We start from the raw sequence: 21,290 nt of genomic DNA on the forward strand, positions 1-21,290 counted from the left end.
CACAACAGTTTAGATGCTCCAATTGGCCCGACAAAAGACAAAGGTTACACGTAAACGTTGCACTGAAACTACAACGTAGAGGGCTTGAAATACTCTTTACCTGCATTTTTGAAAGTTCAAGTTCAAGTTTTTTTTTTTTTTTTGCAAAATATGTGATAAATTCTGGCAAACTTTTGAAAAATTGCAAAACTACATACGCCTGCCACCTCAAAAATGCTCTCAAGTACACAGTTCTTTCTCTCAAGTGCTTGCACTGTTTTGTTGAGTCTATCTAACCCTTGAGCAGCAGGGTTCCCGAAGCACCCAATCCTTGAAAGACTCTTTTCGTTCTTTTTTTTTCTTTTTTTAAGAAAACCATTTCTCGAGGTTGCACGCTGGCCCGGTAAACTACACTTTGGCAATTTCGGCGAACTATGGAGTTGCACCCTGGTACAGCTTTGAAAACCCTCAGCTCAAACCAATGAGCTCATACGGCGCTCCACCATCTCCTCTCGGTTGTTGGCGGATCAAACTGTGGCGTCTGCGTACGGCCGAGAAATTGTCTGTTTTGGGTTGTTCAGCTTAACGCCGAACTCCGCACGAACTTCTTATCACGTTGATTTCAATAAAAGGCGACGTTCGACAACGAAGGATGGTGACGAGTAGCCGCCATAGTTTGTTCCAATCATCGTCTTTAAAAGCTTCAGAGTCCAGTCTCCCGATTGATATCACTTGAGCAGTCAAAATGAGTGAGCTGTTTGCAATCTATTTCAAACCAAAGGAGGTGTTGTTGACATTGCTCCACACAGATGATCATTACTCGTTGCAATCCGAGGTCAAGAGTTGGGACAATGTTCAAACACCGGATTCAACCACTGTCATTGATGAGTTGCCGTCTTTCCTCCTGGAGGGCGAGGTTTTTGTAGTGGACTCAGTCAATTCAGGAAAGGGCAGAGCAAACGAAACAAACTTGTACTCGGCCATCGTCGCCCCCTTGTTGGAACGGTTAGAGATCAACCATACTTATATCGAGACCACGTCTGCCAGCTCAATCACCGAGTTCGCGCAGAACTTCAACACACCGGATGCGAAAATCATATTTCTCAGCGGTGACACCTCAATCAACGAGTTCATCAACGGCTTAACTTTGCAGAAAAAAAGCCAGTCCCAGTCGCAGAGCGCAAAGTCCATATACTTGTATCCAATCCCGCTAGGAACCGGGAACAGCTTTGCGTTATCGTTGGACCTAACTAGCCCCTTGCAGTCGGTTTCACGTCTTCTTGCAAGCAAACAAGCATCCCCGCTCCACTTGTACAACTTGTCGCTCCCGCAGGGCTCGTTCCATTTGGTGCAAAACTCAGCAGGAGACGTGGTGGAGTCGGCGGACTTGAAGTTCATAGTTGTGTTTTCATGGGCATTCCACGCGAGTCTAGTTGCCGATAGCGATACTCCAGAGTTGCGCAAGCACGGGTTGGAGAGATTCCAGATTGCCGCTCGCAACAACTTGAGCCGGACTCAGGAATACGAGGGGGACATCATCATCACCAATGCTAAAAGTGGGGGGAAAGATGTCATTGAAGGGCCATTTGCGTATTTCTTGTTGACGCCGTCGACGCGATTCGAGCCTACGTTTGATATATCGCCCAAGGGGAACATATTCGATACCAATTTGTATTTGGTTGCGTTTAGGACGCAGCGGAATCACGACAGCTATATCATGGACATCATGATGCAGGCATACGACAAGGGTAAACACACTGAGAACCCCGACGTGATTTACAGGCGGATCAACAGAGACGAGCAGGTGACGTTGCTCACAAAGAACTCGCAAGAGTTGCAGCAAAGAAGATTTTGCGTGGACGGGAGCATCATTGCACTTCCAAACGTGAGCAGTCACAAGATAGACGTACAAGCTGCTGGAAACACGGTATCTGGATACGAACTTTTCGTCATCCATTAGACATTTTTTTTACAGATATACATATGTTTATTAGACAATAGTTACAACTTTAAGATCTATAACCGTTCCTCCCCGACTGCAGCTTTGGTGGCAAAAACCCAGGGTTGGAGGCCGTGTATAGCTGCCCTTGGCCGTTATTGTAATACTTGTGCTGGTTCGACGTGTGGTGATGGTTTTGGCTCGAATGCCTGGAATTCGGACGGAATGCCGGGTTCTGGCCGTATTGAGAGCGGCCGTATTGTGCCGGTGGTTGCATGTACGAGTGGGACTGCATTTGCGTGTACGTATGTGTGTGCATGTGTGTATTCACGTATGCACCCATGTTTCCTCCCATGTTTGTGCCGCTGGCTTGGTTTTTCATCATGTGCAAATGAGACCTGTAACCGCCTTTTCTCATTCCATAAGTCTTGAAAATTTCAGTGCCGACTGGTCCTCTATTGATATAATCATTATTGCTTATATGGTTGTTGTTATGATATCCGCCCCTTCCGCGTACATCTCCCGAGTCCAACTTGTAGAGAATCTCGTTCCTGTCTGCAACAGTGAGGGCTGCATGCGGCGAAATGAATCCATTTAAAAGCATCGACTTGCCTCTCTTCTTTAAGGGGAAATGATACTCAACTTGAAGGTAGTCTTTCTTTTCCACATTGGGCATTTGGCCCTCTTTTAACGGGTAATCTAGCACCCCGCGCGGCTCAAATTTGCTCATTTTGATGGCGACTCCCGCGAGCCCCGTCTTTGCAAATTTGAAATCAACGGTGTCTTCCAGCTCCTTGTCATAAAAAGCGGTTGAGAACGTTTTGTAATTCTTGTTCTCGCTGGAAATGAACAACTCTGCCTCTTTATTGACGTTTCTGTTGCTCTCGTACTCGGTAAGCTGGTCGTACTTTGCCTGGACAGAGGCCAAGAGCCGTGTCTCGTCAATAAAGGGCAATAGAGGAATACCCTGCCAGCTCATCTTTTTGCCGTTCATATCGATTTCAAACTCCTCCGGGTAGAAATCTATAACCTCGCTGTCTGGGTCCTTCATCAAGGGATGAAAGACCTCGGGCAAGGCATGGCTCGAGGCCGCGGGAAGAACAGACATCAACTGCTCGTAGGGTTTGAATGGCTTCCCCAAGTTGAACTTGACTCCTTCGGGGAACAATTCTTTCAAATTGGTCATGTCCCCGGCAAATGGCGCATAGTGGTAAGGATAGAACCAGTTCCAAGAGGGACAGCCCTGGTAGTAATACAAGGCAACCCACGATATACCTTCGACGTAGCTCTTGACCACTTGTCGTTTTGTTTCTTCAACTTCTTCGTCTGTCTTGCAGTGGAACTTTACTTGGTAGTACCGCTTTTGGTAGCCCGGCTCGTGCAACCTGATCCCGTCAACTACTTCTGTCTCCTCTTGCGTTTCGTCGTTGCCGCCGAGTGTTCTCTTCTTTGTCCTGACAGCGTCTTCGCGGTCGGTGTTTGTAGCCGATGTGTTGTCTGAAGAATCAACAGGGGTATCCTCTTTCAGCAGCAGCAGCTTCCTTGAGTCAATCAACTTCTTCAATGCTGCTGCCGCGTCGTGGTTTGCCATTCCTGCCTTTGTTATGGTGTCCAAGTTGTGCACAATGTCCTTGTTCGACAACGGAGCAAAGCCCTCGACATTGTGTCCGCTGGTATCCATCAAGGGCATGTTTACATCTGCCTGCAAGGGGGCCTTTTCCCTGCCTTTTGAGACCTGCGACAAGTAAATGTTTTTCAACGCCCTATCCTGCTCGTCTGCGAGCTTGCGTCTCTTGCGGTTCTCCTCTCTTCTTTGCTCTGCCCGGAACCGGCTCTGGAAGATCTCGCCTTCTTTGTTTGCCAAGTCGGCCATCAACGTTTCCACACTCTCCAAATTCAACTTGCCGTCGCACGTCACATAGTCGCGGAGTCTGGGGAGACACTTTTTCCAGCAGTTGACCAAGGTGTCGATGCCATTGTCCCTGACGTCCAAACTGGGCAAGTGCGGCAAGAAATCGTTCCCGGCAAAGAAACAGATAAAGACCCAGTCATCGATGGCTCGCTCCAAATCAAAAGGGAATGACAATCTCGGGTTTTGGAGCTCAACCGACAAGTACTCGCGCAACACATTGACATGCAACCACAAAAACGGTTTTTTGCGTTCCTTCTCCTGGATGAGGTCGGCTTGGTCTCGCGACATGGCGATGTGGTCAGATATAGTCATTCGCTTTTCTTGATTGGCGAAAACATCCTCTCTCAAGACCCTGAAATGAGGCTCATGCGTAGCTAGACCCAAGAAGATCAAATCGGCATCCAACCCGTATATGCAATGTCTTGTGTTTGGGTTATACAGCGGGTCCGACCTCTGCGAACGTATAAAGCTCATTAGCTTATGCTCCCCTTCGCCGGGGACCGTGGCGTCGCTTATAATCACTTGGAGGTTGGCCCAGCCGGGGTCGCTGGCCAACTTGTACGCGACCCAGTACCTCAACGCCTCAGCTAGTCGGTCCATAAAAGGTGTTCCCGGGGTGATGGCGTTGGAATCCCACTGTTTCTTACCCTTAACCGCCTCGTCAATCATCTCGCCGCGGGCCTCTTTCTCGCGTATCTCCTTGGCTATCGCGAGATCCTTGATCTTGGCGTCCTGGGCAGACCTGAACCTTCTCGCTCTCTGCTGGTTCATCTTGGCCCTTGGTGCAACACCGTCTACGGCAATCATCAAAACTTTCCGAGGCCGCGCCATCATCAACACCCGGTCTGTATAAGCGAAAATGTCCAAAAACATCTCATCTTCTGTCTCCGGCGCCCTCTTGTGCTCGGGATGCGAGCAAGGATGGACGATCCCGTTCATATCGAGGTAAAGGTTGTCGACTTCGCCGTTGGGGTTTGGTTCCAGATACTTGGCTCCTCCTATCCCGTCGTGCTCATCTTCATCCGCTTCAATAACAGACGAGATAATCTTTGGGTATTTTCGAGAGAGCCACCGAAATAATGCTGGAACTCCCATCTCTTACTGCTTTTTGCTAAGTCCTTAGGCTAGCCTCGAATCAAGATCCTGGGCTCTGAAACTGTCCTGATGGCCTCCAAACAACATTCCCCCATGGCGTATCTTTTTTTTTACGTCTCTACTTCACGCGCAGTTTGACCTTCATGCTGGAGGTGTTTCCATGCTAAACGACTCGAATAAGAAGATGAAAAAAGAGCCAAACAAGTAGAACAAGAAGGCAGGAGCACGGCCAGCTACACCGGTACCGGGTCTGGCGTTGTTCCGCTACAAGCCCACTCGTCTTTGGTCGTTGGTTCTTGATGGCTACGAGTTGGGGGAGATGAGGTAGTGCGGCGTTCGAAAGTTGCGCCTCTTTTTTTTTGGTCATCACCATCCAACTTCGATGTGGTGATTCAGAACCACAGTTTCACCACTTCATTCCTCCATTCAAGGTGCTCAAATCCAAGGGTGGAAAACTAGAGTTAGAACTAGAACTGGAACGGAATGGGCGTGATAGAAGTGGAAAGTGAGCAGCAGTTTACGGACTTGACCCAGTCGAGCGGGTCGAAACTAATCGCGTTGTACTTTCACACGCCATGGGCGGGCCCATGCAAGACGATGAATCAAGTGTTCAAGACCTTGGCCGAGTCGAAAGCCACCACGGACCCCTCGACGCTTTTCCTTTCGATCAACGCCGACGAGCTTTCCGAAGTGAGCGAGCTCTTCGACGTTAGCGCTGTGCCATACTTTATCTTGATCCGCAACCAGACCATCTTGAAGGAGTTGTCAGGGGCGGATCCCAAGGAGTTCATTGCTGCGTTGAACCAGTTTTCGGAGTCGCCAGATGGAGGTGCGGCTCAATCGGCCCAGCTTCCCGCCGCGGCGGCTGCTGCTGCGCTGGGAACACAGGCCGGCTCTGAGCCGGAGCCCGAGGAGTCAGAGGAGGTTCTCAATGAAAGATTGACCAAGCTCACCACCGCGGCTCCCATCATGTTGTTTATGAAAGGCTCGCCCTCGAGTCCCCAGTGCGGGTTCTCGCGGCAATTGGTTGCCATTTTAAGGGAACACCAGGTGAGATTTGGGTTTTTCGACATTCTCAAGGACGACTCCGTGAGGCAGGGCTTGAAAAAGTTCAGCGACTGGCCCACTTTTCCTCAGTTGTACATCAACGGAGAGTTTCAAGGCGGGTTGGATATCATAAAGGAGAGCATAGAAGACGACGAGCATTTCTTTGAGAATGCGGTGAACGCAGCCTCCTGATCTATAGACAATTGCAAAAAAAAAAAGACAAAAAAGAACAAAAAAAAGGAGTACTTGCTATAATTTTCCTTGTGATATCAAGTAGTCTATGTCGCCATCTGAAGAGAATTCTGTATCTGATTGTGAGCTTTCCTCTATGGGGTCACTTAAATTGTCTTTTTCCTGTGCATCTTCTTCTTCTTCTTCTTCTTCTTGTTTGTTCTTGTTGCCCCTTTCGTTTCGAACTGCAATGTCAATGTCGTTTTGAAATTGATCATATGCATCAACCGTTGCACTTTCCTCGCTGGTGACATCCTCGTCGGCGTAGATTTCTTTAAGCTTGCCCCCTAACCGGTTGTACCTAAGCGGTGTCGTCTTTTTCTTCCTCGCAGCATTATATATGAGCGGAAGGAAATATCCATCGCGGAGATTCAACGTTGAAAACGAGCATTGTGGGGCTATGTATCGTCGGTAAGCTTCAATCTGGGCTCGCACCTTGCCTCTCGTCCTGAGCATCTTGAAATGGCGAGGAAACTTCATCTTCAATTTGGAGGTGCTCAGCTTCTTGTCAACAACCTTGCTTAGACTGAGTCTAGTGGCTCTTATTCCTATTTCGCCCCACGAGCAGATATCATTTATACTCAACCCTTCGCATATGGACTCTGCAACCGCGAGAGGGAACTTGGAATCTTGGTAAATGTGGTAGTTTTCCAACAAGCCCAAGCTGAGCAACGCTGCATTTTTATCAGGGTACAGTTCAATCACCTGGGCGATGGAATTCAAGTCGACCGCGTTGCTGTCGCCTTCAAACTCCTTGCTCGAGTAGATGATCTTGCCAAGGGCGTGGAATATGTTCAACGAGTTTTCGCGGTTAAACGTCGCTGACGACTGGTTGCGGCACTTGGCCCACATTTCCAAGTTGGAGATGACCGACCGGATGTCGCCTGTTTTAAACCACTCGTTGAGATGCAAAGTGAACGACGCGTCACCGAGATATTGCGTTAGACCCTCCTGTTTCAAGATTCCCTTGACGGTCTTGCTAAGAAACCTCACGGCGATGGGGTTAAACTTGATGACTTCGACTTGCGCACAGCTCAATATCTCTCTCCCGAGCAAAGTGTCCGCCGTCATGCTGTTCTCAAGACTGTACACGGCTCGAGAATCGTCGCCCTCGTATTCAAACTCGCTCAAACAGAGCACCAACGGCGGCAGCGCGTCATCGCTGTAGACCCATTCCCGAATCGAGTCTCGGAACTCAAGCAACGTCTCCTTGTGATATATATTGGGGAGCTCTTCGATCAAAACAACGCAGTTAGTCTTGTACCTGCACGAGTTGAGAAACACCGAGATCCGCTCACTTTCACGATACTCAACAATTCGGTCATTGAACACGTCGCCCGATTGCATCTCGTTGGCCAACACGCTTACCGTGGTGGACTTGCTTGCCCCGCACGGCCCGGAAAGAACCAACAACTTGGGTCCCGGACCCTTCTTTTGGCCCAGCATCCGGGCCAAAGCCTCCCTGACCTGCTGTAGTTTCGTGGGATTTACGCATATCTCGGATGAAGTAGACGGAGTGTAGATGTCCAACCATGAGCGATTCCATTTTTGCACCTGTTTTTGAGGACTCGGGGGCACCAGGAAGCAGTCCTTGGAATCGCTATCTGAGGACGAATCGACACCTTCAAACGAAGTTTCAACGAGTTTACATTTCTTCCTCCTTGGTGGCATGGAATGGATGTAAAAGATCAAAATAAAATTACACCACGCTGATGCGGTCCCAGTTTTTTTTTTAACGCGTGGGGAAGGCTGGAGCGGGATATTTGCAAGAGAAAGAGGTGTCCATCATACAAGTGGGGTTGGTGCACCAACGTCCTTGACGCTATTGTTTGTTTGTTTGTTTGTTTGTTTTCGCTATCTACAACCTTAGATGACTAGATGTGAATTTCTTGCGTAGTAGGTCAACGTTGATACTCACAGCATCCGAAATGCACTGACAGCACTCGGTCGTCTCGGCAAATTGGAACCACGAGTCGAGGGCAAAGTTGACCGACTCCGCTAGATTGTAGTCGTAGTTGAAGCCAGCATGGTAGCCATATGGGTAGGTGATGATGAACTCGCCTTCTCTATGTACAGTATGGTTGACCTTGATTCCCCTTTTTTCCAAGTACTGGGGCAGCACGATAAAGGTCTTATGTCGCAAGAACTGGGAGCAGTTCTTGTGCTCGTCGGGGAACAAGTCCTTCATCACATTGAAGAACTTTTCCCGGTCGCATTGCGGGATCAGGTACCACTGCTTGGGGGCGCCAAAGTGCAAGTAGTTGATCAGGTACAAGTCCTGGTCCTCCAAATGCCACGCAAACGACGCCTTCCACGTGCCCGCGTACAAATAAGCGTTGTTGACCCCTGGGATCTCCTCCTCCATCAAATCGAGAATGTTGGGTAGTTTTGCCACGTTCCAGATCTTGATGTCGTCATTGAACAAGGACCCTAGCGAGTCTGCGCCGTAGATGGGCTCGGCGTAGGTCAACCCCTTCCAATACGCACGCTCCAACTCCGCGCAGCGCTCATCGGTGAACGCCGAGGTGTCGATGTTATAGTCCGAGACAAACCGCTTCGTTTCCGACCTCCTGCGCTTGCGGGGAGGCTCGTAGCTTTTAGACAACTCCTTCCACTGCTCGATGTTGTACTTGCGAGCCCGCTCGACATTCTGCAGCTGGAAAACGCCATGCCCGTCGTGGTTTATACGCTGCACTATGGGGTTCTTGATGCAAACATTGGATAGCCTCTCCTTGGTGTAGATGTTGTCCAAACTAGCAGACCATTCCCGGGGAGGTATGATCCTCACTATCCCCGATTGCAAGCCGTACTTGTCTATGGCCTTGTTGAACTGGTAGAAATCCTTGAACTCGTCAAACGTCGGCTTGAACACGGGCACCCCATGATCGTAATAGGCTGGCTCGACCTCGATTGCTTCTAGTTTCGCTGTATGTGACCTGGTTTGCATTGGACTTCTGTTCTGGCGTCAGAAAACTGGCAATACTGAAATTTCCAAACCATGAGAAAAAAAACACCATCTGATAACAACCCTCAATTTTCTTCCCATCCCCTAGATAACCCATCCTATTCACATATAGACATCACAAGTGCTTCTTTCCCGTTCAGAGAAGCCGCTGTATCCTCAGAGTAGCTAGTAAAAGAATGAGTCCCGCAGCCAGGAGGAAAGAAGACGACGCTGTGTCAAAGTCGAGGCTATTCAACGCCACCTTCATCACGGTGCTCACCTTGATCGTAATGTTGCTATTGGGTGTCCATTTCATATGGAGTGTCAAGACCATGATCAACCAGCCGTACGGCAACTTGCTAAACAATTTGGTCTATGGACCGGGCACATTCTTGGCGAATGTCGGCTTGAGCAGCAAATTGGTGCGATATCTCAACAAGGTCTTGGTGGAGGATAAAGTCGACGCCGATTACAAGAAATACATATGAAGACAAAAAAAAGGAACAGTACGCAGGGCATTTATACATTTATAGAACACTAGACTAGACGCATTTCAACTTGTCTTCCGCAATTAGATTCACCGTGGAGTAGGCATCGAAAAAATGCTTGTTGCTTTCATCGTTCCACTTGTTGATGACAACCAACTGCTTTAGATTGCGGGTGCTGGTCTCGGCGTCATGTTCAATGAACGTTTCGTCATCGTCCTCATCTGCCGACGCCGGATCCTCCTCGTCCTCCTCTTCATCGTCGATTTCGTCGCCTTCTCGCTCGTCCTCGTTCCAGTCCAAGTCCGAGTCGTAGTCATAGTCAAATCCAGTGGTTTGCACGTCCAACGGGTTGGATATAATCTCGCCCATTTGAGCTTGGTGTTTCTCCGAGTGCCAGGTGCCGACATATGGAGGTTTGGAGTTTTCGTAGAAACTGATATACTTGATCGGGGGAAGGTTGGAAATCATTTGGTTCAACAACAGCTCTGTGGTTGTAGGCATGTTCAAGGCTGTCAATAGCGACTCTGGCGTCGTCATCGACCCGTTGTTTATTTGCAGCAAGTGCAGCTTCTGGCTCAAATATGAGTGGAAATCTGGCGCGGCGCCACTCTCCAGTTGGAGCAAACTGTCCAAGTACTGTCTTGTTTCAATTGAAAACCGCGTTTTCGGTTTTTTGAAAACGACATTTTCTTGAACGAAAAACGGTAGGAAATCACACTCGTAGTCGGTCTTGCCTTCGGACACCTCTTTGTTTTCCTGCAGCACCCCCCTCTCGGGGGTTTTCCTTTTCGGTCCCGCTTGGAAAAAACTTGAAATTTTCTTTTGGCTACGGTCCTTGGCCTCTTGAGCTTTCCGTTTCTCCTCCTCCATCTCTAGCTTCTCGAGCTCCTTGGCCCGTTTCTCCTCTTCGAGTTTTGCCCTTTTCTCGAGCTTTTCCCGTTCCTTCATTTCCCGCCGCCTGTCTTTCTCCGCCTGATCTGCTAGCCTCTTGCGCTCTTTTTCCTCCTGTTCCGCCTTTTTCCTTCGATCCTTTTCTTGCAGCTCCTCTTGCTTCTTTCGAAGCTTTTCCAACTTTTCTGCTTCCCTCTTTTTCTCCTTTTCGAGTCTTTCTTCCTCCCTCTTGCGTTCTTTTTCCAACTTTTCCTCTTCAAGTTTCTTTTTCTTTGCCTCCCGTTCTTCTTCTACTTTTCGCCTCTTTGCCTCTCGTTCTTCTTCCATCTTTCTCTTTTTCGATTCCTTGTCAGCCTCTAGTTTCCGCTTCTTTGCGAGTTTTTCCTCTTGTTTTAGCTCCACCTCCTCGTTCTTCTTCTTCGGTTCCACTTTGCCGCTGCTGTTTTCCGCGTGTTCCGCATGCTCAGAAACATCGACCGTCTCTTCAACTACACCATCACCCATCTTAGCCTCAATGATATTGGAACTGGAATCAATAAGCACGTTGTTGTTTTGCAGTGTCGACGCGTGAACACTGATCATTGTTTCCAAAAAAAAAAAGCTCAAAAAGATTCTCTTTTTACCAACCCCGAGCACTGATGAAAATGATACGGACTCTATGTTACCCTCTCTCCCTTCGATTGATTTCCCAGCTTGATCCAATAAGAGTAGAGCTGTGGAGGTTGTTATTGAATCGAAAGTAGGAAACAAAAATGAAAAAGTTCAAGTTAAAGTCAAGTTCTCAACAGACGCGACTCATCTCCTCGTTTCCTCACTTCCATTTTCTTCGGGCTCAATTCACCAACCAACGCTCTGGCTTTACCCTCCTTCAAGTGCCCAACTACATTGAAAGCTCACCAATGTGTGCAATCGAAATGCCCCAGATAAAAATGCCTCATTAAAATTAACAAATAATATACATGAGCTAGCGAACGTATCAAAACAAGAATGAAAATCTAAAAAATGCAAGCGCAAATGCAAATCAGCACCACCACCATATAATCACCCGCATTATCTATAATCGGGTATGTCTAAATGGAAGAAGGGAGTGTTTGTTCCCACAGCAGCAAGGTACTGCTCATCGACATTCTCTTCCAAGTCGTCGTATCCAGCGGCAATGCCCACATAGTTGTTGCTTGAAGTCAACCCGTCTTCATAAGTACCGAAGCCGGCATTCAACAAACCTCTTCTGATCCAGGGACTTAAAATGCCCGAGAAATGAAACTCCACTTCGCGATCAGCGTAAGCATTCAACGCCTTCCTCAAGTCAACCAACGCCTGGATGGAAGTCACGTCAATTTGCGACACGGTTGAAAAGTCGAAATGGATAATACGCAAGATCGGACGATAGTCCTGGTCGTGCTTCTCGGGCACGTTGTATTTTCTCAAGAATGGCAAGTTCCATTTCAATGGACCGGGGTCGTTCCATGGCCTTGAGCCGGTGTCGGATGTGCTATAGGGTTTGGCTCTTTTGGTCAATTTTTTGGCTTCATCTGAAACGATATCTATTTGACGCGATGCATTTGGATAAGTGAATGATTCTAGTGGCTTGTATACAAGGACACCCGGTGGTGGTGGACTCACAACGATTCCATCGTTGATGTTTTTCTTGTTCAACGGCACCCATCGAGTGTGGAACTTGACGTTTGGATTGGCATTTTGCAATGCATAGGTGGTGGTGCGGTCTTGCACGTTGATATCGCTCTTGTCCTTGATCTTGGGTTCGATCGATCCGCCAAGTTCGGAACCTCTGCTCAACACTTGATGGATTTCAATATCAGAGTCGGAAGTTGATCCATCGTTCGAGTTGTTGGACTTGGAACGGTGGTGGTGACCGCTGCCGCTGCCGCTACCGCCTTCGATGACTGGATTGACAATTTCAGCAACTTGGACTCTGCCCAAGAAAAACCCAGTGGGCAAGGCGATTCTCCACAACAAGACCACCAACGAGGCAGCAATGGCAAAATATATACCGGCTTCAATGGTGACAAACACGGTCAAGATAACGGCAATCAAAAATATTCCACAGTCAATGGGACTGATTTTCCAAAACGACCACGTGACTTTATAATCAGCCATCAAGTCAGAAACAGCGTGGATGATAACCGCCGATAACACTGCTTTGGGGATATAGTAGAAACTCGAGGTCAATGCGTACAAGGCCAACAAGACAACGCAACCGGTGAAGATACCTGCCAATGGAGTTCTCACTCCGCACTTGGCTTTCAAAGCTGATCTTGAAAATGAACCAGTGGCCGGGTACGCGTTGAAAAAAGTACCAATCAAATTGTTGACACCAATCGCAATAACTTCTTGATCTGGAACGACCTTATAATCATTGACTCTACCAAAAGATTTGGAAATGGCAATGTGCTCCAATAACAAAATAACGGTAGACACGGGGATTTCCGAAGCCATGGCGCCAACGATACCTTCGGGAATAGTCATGACACCAACGTGTCTCAACCCGCTAGGAACATTACCAATGGTCTTGATTGGGGGCACAAACTTTTTTTCTGGACCCGTCCAAGCAACCTTCTTTGGGTGGACAATGCCCCAGGAGATGGCAGTGGCCACAATGATAACCACGGCGTTTCTCAACTGTTGAAAATAGAAAAAATACATCTTGTGTCTGGGCCATCTTTTCTGGGCCCACTCGGTGCTAAACTTCCAAACGTACAAGATGAACAAACAAACCAAGCCAAACGCAGCATCGATGGTGCTTGATGGCAAGTCCTTTAAAGTATCAATGATGACTTTATAAGTTGACTCTCTGGTGTTGACTTTGCTTCCATAGCCCATCAACGCGGGCACTTGGCCCGAGATGATGTTGAATGCTGAACCGGTCATGAACCCCATGACAGCGGGAATGGAGATGAATTCCAAGATAAAGCCCAACCTCAAGATACCGATACCGGTGGCGATCCCACCGCAAATCAACGCTAAAAAAGTGGCAATCTCAGGAGGCGAGTACTGGTTGCCGTATTTGCTTTGAACGTGAGCAATGACTTTACCCACTTGCAACGACATCACAGCAACGGGGCCAATCGAGACATCTTTACTCGTGGCAAAGAATGAGTAGATAAACACACCAACAAACGAGGAGTACAACCCGTACTGGGCTTCCAAACCAGCCAACTGCGCATAGGACATGGACTGGGGAACCAAAACCACCCCAACGGTTATACCGGCAACCAAGTCTCCATAAAGCCACTTATAGTTGTAGTGGAGAATCCAGCGAGCAATGGGGAAAAGCGAGATGAGGTAATTCTTGATAAAAGTCAATGGGTGTGCAAAGACATGCTGAAACCATTCCTTGACGGTGACTTCTTCCTCGTCGTACGCTGGCACGTAGTAGCCACCTGGCTGCGCGCGGCTGCCCGAGTCTCTCGCTTCATGGAACTCGTGCGACTGCTTGTGGTGGTTGTCGGCGTGAGGGTAGATCTCAGGCACGGTGGACTGGGGTCCACTCTGGGAAGTTATCGACTGAACCTTGTGGATAAAGTCTGACATGGTACCAAGCTGGAGACTGCAACACTAGCAACAAAAAAAGACTCAATAATGAAACGGCTGTGAAAAAAAAAGAAACCCACCAACAGAAGGAACCTTTTGAATATATATATATATATTTATCTGGTGAAGATCCAACAAAGAAATACAAGATGATCCCTTAAATTGATAATGCAGGATAAAAACACAACCACCAACTGGAAGAATGCAAACGACAATGCAAATGCAATGCAATTGATAAATGAACCAAAAAAAAAAAAAGAAAAAACTTGAAAACTGCAAATTGCAAAAACCGCAGACGCCCTATGCACTGGAGAATCTTTTATCAACAATAGCAGCAAATGGAAATGCAAAAAGTGTGGTTTTGCAATTATTTTTTTTTCTTCTTGGAGGGAGGGGGGGATAACTAAAGATGCAAACAATCGAGGTGCAACGACGATTTACGGGTTAGCAAAGAAATTAGTTTTCTTTTTCTTTTTTAAACCTTCAATACAGGGCGTGAACGTCACTCTCAACCTGCGTGGTAAGTCTCTTGTGTGGAGTGACTGTGTTTGCTGGGTGCTGCTAAAATGGCAAAAATCTTGCAATCTTGACCCACCGGCAGACTCTCGCGTTTTATTCTAAAAGCTTCGCTTAGAAACCTCGTCGTATCCTGTTGGCTTCAAAAAACAAGGGCTACTCAACTAGCGCTGGAGAGTGTGTTGAAGCGGGGCGTAGGAAAGGGCAGCAGTGGTGACAAACCATCGAGACCAGGGATTTTCTACAACCTGAGACGGCTTGGTACGGTCGCCTCTCCCACAGGCGTGTGTGCGAGAGCAAATATAGCCCATGGACATGCTGTGATGTCGTCATCTTGATGGCAAGGTGTGGCAGTTTTGGCAAATTGGCAATCTGCAATTTTAATTTACAACAAAATCCACAATTTGCAGCAGTCACGTGCACACTCACACACTCGCGGTGACGCTGGTACTCCGTTTGGCATATTACTTAGCAGCGGAAAAAAGCGAGCAACACACACACACACACTATAATAGAAGCTTGCGACCAAGAGGGCAGGAAATGACGATCCCAGGACAAGTCCCAAGGACAAGAACTAGACGAGGGAGACGTAGAAGCAGAAGCAGAAGAAACAGAGGAAGGAAGAGGAGCGACAGATACGTTCTTAGTCCTGGCTCCACGACTTTTTTTTTAGTGCCAAAGGCGGAGATTTAGATGTATTCTATACCCCAACCCTTTTTGCAATACAAGGGTTACGAGGACGGTCGAGGGCAGAGACGGGGGAAAGAAACGCCACTGCGACGAAACAACGGGTCTCATGTCAACGCCCTGTGGTGCCCTTTGTCTCTGGAAAGCAGGCGCCTAGCTTGCAATCACCTGGTATTGGCTTGCAAGAAGGGGTTTCATCATCAATAGCTCATCGTAATTCGAAAGCGAGGAACTTATTTTTTTTTTTTTTAGTGCTTCGGGGGCTAAAGGGGGGAAGCGCAATGGGGGTTCAGATGTGTGGTTGGGGGAATATCGAGATGCATCGTCATTTCGTCACCTGCCGCCTTCTTTTCCTCACTTCTTGTTCTCCTTATTTCTTCGCATGAGGCCGAACAGGAGGATAGCTCCCCGTCATGGGGACGACACGCGTAAGCCCGGAAAAGAGAGATGGTTGCTGCTGTTTTCCTCTCTAGCAAAAAAAACTGGCAATTGCCATCGCGACTGCACCAACAAGTAGAGGCTCGTGGTGTATCGTGTGACCACGACTTCATCAAAGCTCACGGGTTACGAGTTTGGTTGGTGCGTCACTTGATAACTAAATCTGCGAACCATATTACCTGAAGGGGGGGGAGGATATTTCAGATAAGCTTTCTTCCGATATACCCCACTACAAAAAAAAAGTAGATAAAGATCAAGATAAAGATAAATCTACCCAACACGCTAAAGTTTATTGTTAGTCTTTTTTTCTTTGTTTTTTTATAAAAAATATATCTATCTTTCCACCATTCCATATTTCTACGCATCTGGGACATTTCCCGACTTTAAGTTTTCAGCCTCGATCTCGTCAACCATGTCTCTATACTTCTGCTGGCTGTAGCACTGCTCCAAGAAAATCTTGTATTTCCCATTCAACAACTTGCGGTCGGGGTCGTTTTTGGACCTGGGGTTGATGACTTTGCCAGGCCCAGTCATTTGCTGCATAATCTTCCACAACAAGGCGCCGGCATTGTTTGGATCCTGCTGCGAGGGTTTCTTTGTCGAGCTTAATGGCTTGAGACCCATACCGGCCAATTTCTGCGATAACCCCTTTTGCGTCTCTTGTTTCGAGCCAAACGACAAGGTGCCCTCGTCTTCGGACTCGTCGTCGCTCTTGACCTGTTGTTTCTGACTGGGCTGGCTGAAATAGTCAAAGTTGGCCTGTTGCGATAACCCGGGGTTGGAATGGGCATAGGCAATGGTGGCCAAGTTGATGGCCGAGGTTGCCGAGGGAGCAGTGTATGGCGATGCCGGTGGGATGTCGGCGTTGGCGTTGGCGTTGGCGTTGGCGCCGGGATTGTGCAAGTTGGCCTCTGACTTCTTCTGCAAAATCCGCAATCTGTTGCTGTTTTGTCTGTCCTTCAGATACTCGTCGACAGAGTCGGCGGCGGCAACGGCGCCTAAAATGGCCGATCCAAACACCACCGCTGCATCGATGTATCTGGGGATAACGATGGGCAACCCCGTGCAGTCGGCCAACAACCGCATCAACAACCCGTTGCGGCACTGGCCGCCGCTCATAAACACGCACGAGATCTTGTGGCCTCCTTCTTCCATGTGCTCGATGATTTGTCTCGTTTGCTGCGCGATAAACTCACAGGCACCGAAATAGTTGACGGCCAAATCCTGGAGCGAATTGTCCAACGACTCGCCAATGATGCTGGCCTTCATTCTCGGGTCGGCAATGGGCGATCTGTTGCCGTGGAAGTCTCCGTAAAAGAACAAGTGCTTGGCCAAGGACACCACCGATCGCTCGTGCTGGTCATGCACCATATGCTCCAAGATCGAGTTCAAATAGTCAAATTTCGAAATGCTCGATTGCTCAGACGCTCTCAATAACTCCTGATTGGCGGGGTGGACACTCAACACGTGTGCCAACAATTGGCCCGTGATGGATTGGCCACCTTCAGCTAACCAGTAGCCCTTGGCCATCACGTCCTTATATGGACCCCACACCCCCTTGACAAAACATGGTTCTTTAGTCATGGCAAGGTGGCACGTGGAGGTACCAGCAACAGCAGCTAATCGGCCACAGGCGTCGCCAATAGTGCCATCGTGGTGCTCTTCAGCAAGCGCAGGCACATCTGCCTTGGCGGCAACAGTTCCAATCCAACCGGCATACGCATCGATAACGGGAGATCCAACCACACACTCGGTAGTTAAACCCAACTCCTGAGCCGATTTCTCGGTCAATTTGCCAACTTCGTCTCCCGCGGTCAAATACTTGCCGTTTTTACCAGGGACACCACCTAATCTTCTGAAATTGTCCTCGACCAACTCGGGCATGTCAATCGACATCAAGAACGGCTCAGACCAACCGGTCTCGCTTCCTTCAACGCCCAAGGGAACAAACCCTTGCTTGCAAACAACCGAGCAAAACGATCTCGTCTCTTTTCCGGAAGCCTTGTGCACCAAATAATCCGCCAAATCGTAGAACTTGCAATCCTTAATCCCGCCCGGCTTATGATGTTTCAACCACTTCATCTTGGGCAACTCCATCTCAATCGACATCTGTCCACCGACATACTTGAGACACTTGTCGCCCGTAGCGTTGATGGCATTAGTTTCCTCTTCCGCTCTATGGTCCATCCAAAGAATGATGTTTTCCGTGTTATCGCTCCAGTCGGGCCCCACCGACTCTGGCTCATCGGAAGATTCAGACACAGCAACCAAGGAACACGTCGCGTCAAACCCAATCCCAAACACATGGGCAGGGTCAACTCCCGAGTCTCTCAAGCAGCTCTTGACGCAGTAGCATATCGCGTTCCAGATCTCGGTCGAGTTCTGCGTGATGTAGTTTGCCTTCAACTCGTGTCTGGAAATGGGCTTCTCCGCTAACCCCAAGATGATCCCGTTGGTGTCGATCAAACATGCTCTAGCGGAACCGGTGCCAACGTCGACTCCAACGTAGTAAATATCGGGTTCTGCCTGGGGCAATTGCGCGAAAAACGACGATTGTCTTCTGTTGGCAAGACTTGTGTTTGACTTGGACCCAACCATGATTTTCGTTTCTGTGTGTTTTAGTCTACCAATTGAGGCTCTATCCTGATGGATGTCAAAGGGAAAATGAAGAGAAAAGAAAAGTTGATGGGAGGGAAGAACTGTGTGTGACTGTTTTCTAAGTTTGTCTGACTCTTTCAGAATTGGGCTAGGGTCAACACCGACAGAGCAACGTTTGCTTTTAAATGAGGCTTGCTCCGAAAGTAAAAATTAAGTTAAAAAAAAAACCAAGAATATGTGGGGGAAGAAGGAGGAAGGGGGAAGTAATGAAAAGGGTTAAGGGTTGAGGATGAAGGGGGTGGGGGGGTGTTGATCGAAAAGTTCGGCTATTAAAGTCGGTGCTAAATCAGCGATTACGTCGAAATGGTGGTATGAGTGCGATTTGATGGATGATGAATTGGGAGAGTTATAGCAATCAACCAAAAATTGAAATTTGCGCCGGGGCCCGCTGTCGCTTAGATTCTGGGAGTTTGTCCCAAGCAGAGTGACTTTTGCAGGCACTGTCTGCCTCTCGCACGCTCGACATGGGCCATGACATCATATTTGCAACAGGGGAGTGGAGGATATTCCCTGAACAAGATTCAAAACTCAGCACACCCGCCACTAAGGCGGCCCTTGAGCTTTTGTAGATAAACCCAGTACTAGTGGTAGATGGGGATGGGGTCTGCCTGTCAACACATTCCACCGTTTCAACAGACACAGCAAGAGCAGCGCAAGAGATGAGCTGGAATAAAGCTTTTCATAGAGAACTGCCTCACGCATGATACCTCGACAAGCAACGGGGAACAACCAGCGTGAAACTCTAACGCACCAAATTTATAAACAGTTTGGGTGCGAAATTTTGTAAAATCTCTGCACAGTCACGGGTCCCATGTCTAGAGCAATATTCACCGACTCTAAACAGACTCCGGCCCTCCCCCCCTTACCGTGTGCCTCCATAATAACGGTTGAAAAAGAGGTTTACCGAGTTTTGAAGTTTGGCTCGCTGATATCCCGAAACACCCCTCTCTTAAAGCCGCCACACGTAGAGCCGCGGCGGCCCCTTAAATAGGAAACTCCCGTGGGTTGCAATGTGGTAGCGCTCGCCCTCCGTCAATCTTCCACATCTGGATCGGATCAATCCCAACCCTGGTTTTAAAGGGGGTATATATGTTGTCTATAGAAAAGGGACTTTATGTAGTATTAAAGGCCACGATAAAGGCATGACAAGAGCACGTCACTACAGACACCGCTTCGAAATTCATTTCCCATTCATTATTTAAACTAGATAACCTAATACACGTCATTTTCCATTGAATTGAAACCCCCTATAAAATGCCGTACCAAACTTTTATTTTCTCTTAAAAAAACAGTATTGTTGTTGTTGTTGTTGTTGTTGTTGTTTTTTCCATGGTGCATCCTTGCTTCCCGTATCTAGTGAGTGAAAAAAATATCAAGACTGGGTGTCAGTGGTGGTTTGAAGATTGCACTAGACAAAATCGAGGCAAACTATGTGAAATGGTAGGAGCCACTTGCCTCGCCATTCTCGCTTCTCCCAGGGTTCAAGTTCATGAACGCCGGATGTGAAAGCTGGTTTTACGGATAATTGGCTTTCCATGATAGAGGTCTCCCACCCTGGCGACTTTCAACATAAAACCCATTGGCCCTCAGTTTTCAGTTTTCAGAATTCAGAATTCAGAATTCAGAATTCAGTGTTCTTAAGGGCGCTATATGCGCGCCCTTCAAACTGTTATTTTCAATTTTTTTTTTCTTTTTCCTCTTTTCTCAACTTTTCAATGACGGGTATTTCTCCACCGCTTCAACCAAGAAATCAAACTGTTCGGTATTTTCAATGGCAGACTTGACATGAGAAGCAGTGATGCGCTTGACGCCCTGTTTTTTAGCTTGCAATATGCTCACTTCCACGAGATTCGCCATGAATATCTCCAAGGCACGCCCGACAATTATCGGGGTCGCTTGAGCAACCTTGCCAATCTCTTCGTCGCTCTGCATGATCTTCTTGATTCGCGCCGCGGGGAAATGGGTTTTGATTTTTTCAAAGCTGGACAAAATCTGTTCTTGCGAGATGTGGTTTGACATTTTATGCAACGAGGAAGACAAATTCTTGTTGTCGTTGTTGTTGTTGTTGGCTGAAGGTGACTGTTGGTCTTCCGAGTCCTCCAACTCCTCCAACTCCTCCTCCTCCTCCACCTCATCGTGCTCGTCTTTTCTTCCATGCTGTTTCCCGTGTCTAGTTGCTGCTGGTGGTGGTTTTGACTGGTTATATTGGTTGTACTTGTAATTTGGTAGCAGCCGCAGCTGCTGGTCCTCGTCAGGATAGCCATGAGCACAAGACGAAGCCGACGACGACGAAGGCACGTCGTCAGTAGCATCGATTAGGTTGCTAATACTGGCCTTTTTCCGGATATTCATATAGTTTGTGGTAGCAGCGGTGGCAGTGGCAGTGGCACTGCTATTATCGTAGTTCATCAAATGTCTCAAATTGGACATGGCTCAGATCCTGTTGTAAGTGCAATTGGTGCCTCTCTGAGAAAAGTCGTGCAATGGTGCTATAGTACAGGTGGTAGCCCCGAGTCGTGTCACGTGCTCCAATCAGCAGAAAAAAAAAAAGTTCCGTGTCGAAGAGAGAGGTGGAGCAGAAAGTGCGCTATTTATATAAGGAGCTTACATAGCAGAGTTTATGTGTGTGTGCGCATCGCACACTTCACGCGGAGAGACAGGGAAAAGGTGGAGCGTGGCAAGTGCATCCACACATACATACGTCTGCAAGGAAGTAACAACAACAGTACACACATACACATACACCGCAGCCAATAAAGGGGATATGACACTACTATCAGTGTCGTGTCGCATAAATATCCCCGGGGGAGAAAATTACGTCTACCTAGTCGTCACGTGTCAGTCAAATCACATCAATCAAACAAGCTGTGTTTCTATAAACAACACAATACACAAGTTACCTCTAACGTCTAG

At 48.0% G+C, this 21,290-nt stretch overlaps 10 protein-coding genes across 10 annotated transcripts; 3 read left to right on the plus strand and 7 right to left on the minus strand. All coding sequences in view use genetic code 12, as the record gives it.

The window, feature by feature from the left end:
* Positions 1-724: 724 nt before the first annotated feature.
* Positions 725-1,939, plus strand: LODBEIA_P48240 (uncharacterized protein; the record flags this gene model as incomplete). Its single annotated transcript, XM_066975088.1, has 1 exon — positions 725-1,939. One exon carries the CDS (start codon positions 725-727, stop codon positions 1,937-1,939), a length of 1,215 nt encoding a protein of 404 aa, XP_066831762.1.
* A 49-nt stretch (positions 1,940-1,988) lies between these two features.
* On the minus strand, positions 1,989-4,925 carry LODBEIA_P48250 (uncharacterized protein; the record flags this gene model as incomplete). The annotated part of the gene is made up of 1 exon (XM_066975089.1): positions 1,989-4,925. The coding sequence occupies one exon, from the start codon at positions 4,923-4,925 to the stop codon at positions 1,989-1,991; it is 2,937 nt and encodes a 978-aa protein (XP_066831763.1).
* Positions 4,926-5,408: 483 nt separating this feature from the next.
* Positions 5,409-6,164, plus strand: LODBEIA_P48260 (uncharacterized protein; the record flags this gene model as incomplete). The annotated part of the gene is made up of 1 exon (XM_066975090.1): positions 5,409-6,164. One exon carries the CDS (start codon positions 5,409-5,411, stop codon positions 6,162-6,164), a length of 756 nt encoding a protein of 251 aa, XP_066831764.1.
* Positions 6,165-6,221: 57 nt separating this feature from the next.
* Positions 6,222-7,874, minus strand: LODBEIA_P48270 (uncharacterized protein; the record flags this gene model as incomplete). The annotated part of the gene is made up of 1 exon (XM_066975091.1): positions 6,222-7,874. One exon carries the CDS (start codon positions 7,872-7,874, stop codon positions 6,222-6,224), a length of 1,653 nt encoding a protein of 550 aa, XP_066831765.1.
* Positions 7,875-8,061: 187 nt separating this feature from the next.
* LODBEIA_P48280 (uncharacterized protein) lies at positions 8,062-9,150 on the minus strand (the record flags this gene model as incomplete). Its single annotated transcript, XM_066975092.1, has 1 exon — positions 8,062-9,150. The coding sequence occupies one exon, from the start codon at positions 9,148-9,150 to the stop codon at positions 8,062-8,064; it is 1,089 nt and encodes a 362-aa protein (XP_066831766.1).
* Positions 9,151-9,344: 194 nt separating this feature from the next.
* Positions 9,345-9,635, plus strand: LODBEIA_P48290 (uncharacterized protein; the record flags this gene model as incomplete). The annotated part of the gene is made up of 1 exon (XM_066975093.1): positions 9,345-9,635. One exon carries the CDS (start codon positions 9,345-9,347, stop codon positions 9,633-9,635), a length of 291 nt encoding a protein of 96 aa, XP_066831767.1.
* A 54-nt stretch (positions 9,636-9,689) lies between these two features.
* On the minus strand, positions 9,690-11,108 carry LODBEIA_P48300 (uncharacterized protein; the record flags this gene model as incomplete). The annotated part of the gene is made up of 1 exon (XM_066975095.1): positions 9,690-11,108. One exon carries the CDS (start codon positions 11,106-11,108, stop codon positions 9,690-9,692), a length of 1,419 nt encoding a protein of 472 aa, XP_066831768.1.
* Positions 11,109-11,576: 468 nt separating this feature from the next.
* LODBEIA_P48310 (uncharacterized protein) lies at positions 11,577-14,078 on the minus strand (the record flags this gene model as incomplete). Its single annotated transcript, XM_066975096.1, has 1 exon — positions 11,577-14,078. One exon carries the CDS (start codon positions 14,076-14,078, stop codon positions 11,577-11,579), a length of 2,502 nt encoding a protein of 833 aa, XP_066831769.1.
* A 1,998-nt stretch (positions 14,079-16,076) lies between these two features.
* Positions 16,077-18,317, minus strand: LODBEIA_P48320 (uncharacterized protein; the record flags this gene model as incomplete). Its single annotated transcript, XM_066975097.1, has 1 exon — positions 16,077-18,317. One exon carries the CDS (start codon positions 18,315-18,317, stop codon positions 16,077-16,079), a length of 2,241 nt encoding a protein of 746 aa, XP_066831770.1.
* A 1,764-nt stretch (positions 18,318-20,081) lies between these two features.
* On the minus strand, positions 20,082-20,807 carry LODBEIA_P48330 (uncharacterized protein; the record flags this gene model as incomplete). Its single annotated transcript, XM_066975098.1, has 1 exon — positions 20,082-20,807. The coding sequence occupies one exon, from the start codon at positions 20,805-20,807 to the stop codon at positions 20,082-20,084; it is 726 nt and encodes a 241-aa protein (XP_066831771.1).
* Between the last annotated feature and the right edge of the window lie 483 nt (positions 20,808-21,290).

Source organism: Lodderomyces beijingensis (assembly GCF_963989305.1).
Source record: "Lodderomyces beijingensis strain CBS 14171 genome assembly, chromosome: 6".
Taxonomy (NCBI): domain Eukaryota; kingdom Fungi; phylum Ascomycota; class Pichiomycetes; order Serinales; family Debaryomycetaceae; genus Lodderomyces; species Lodderomyces beijingensis.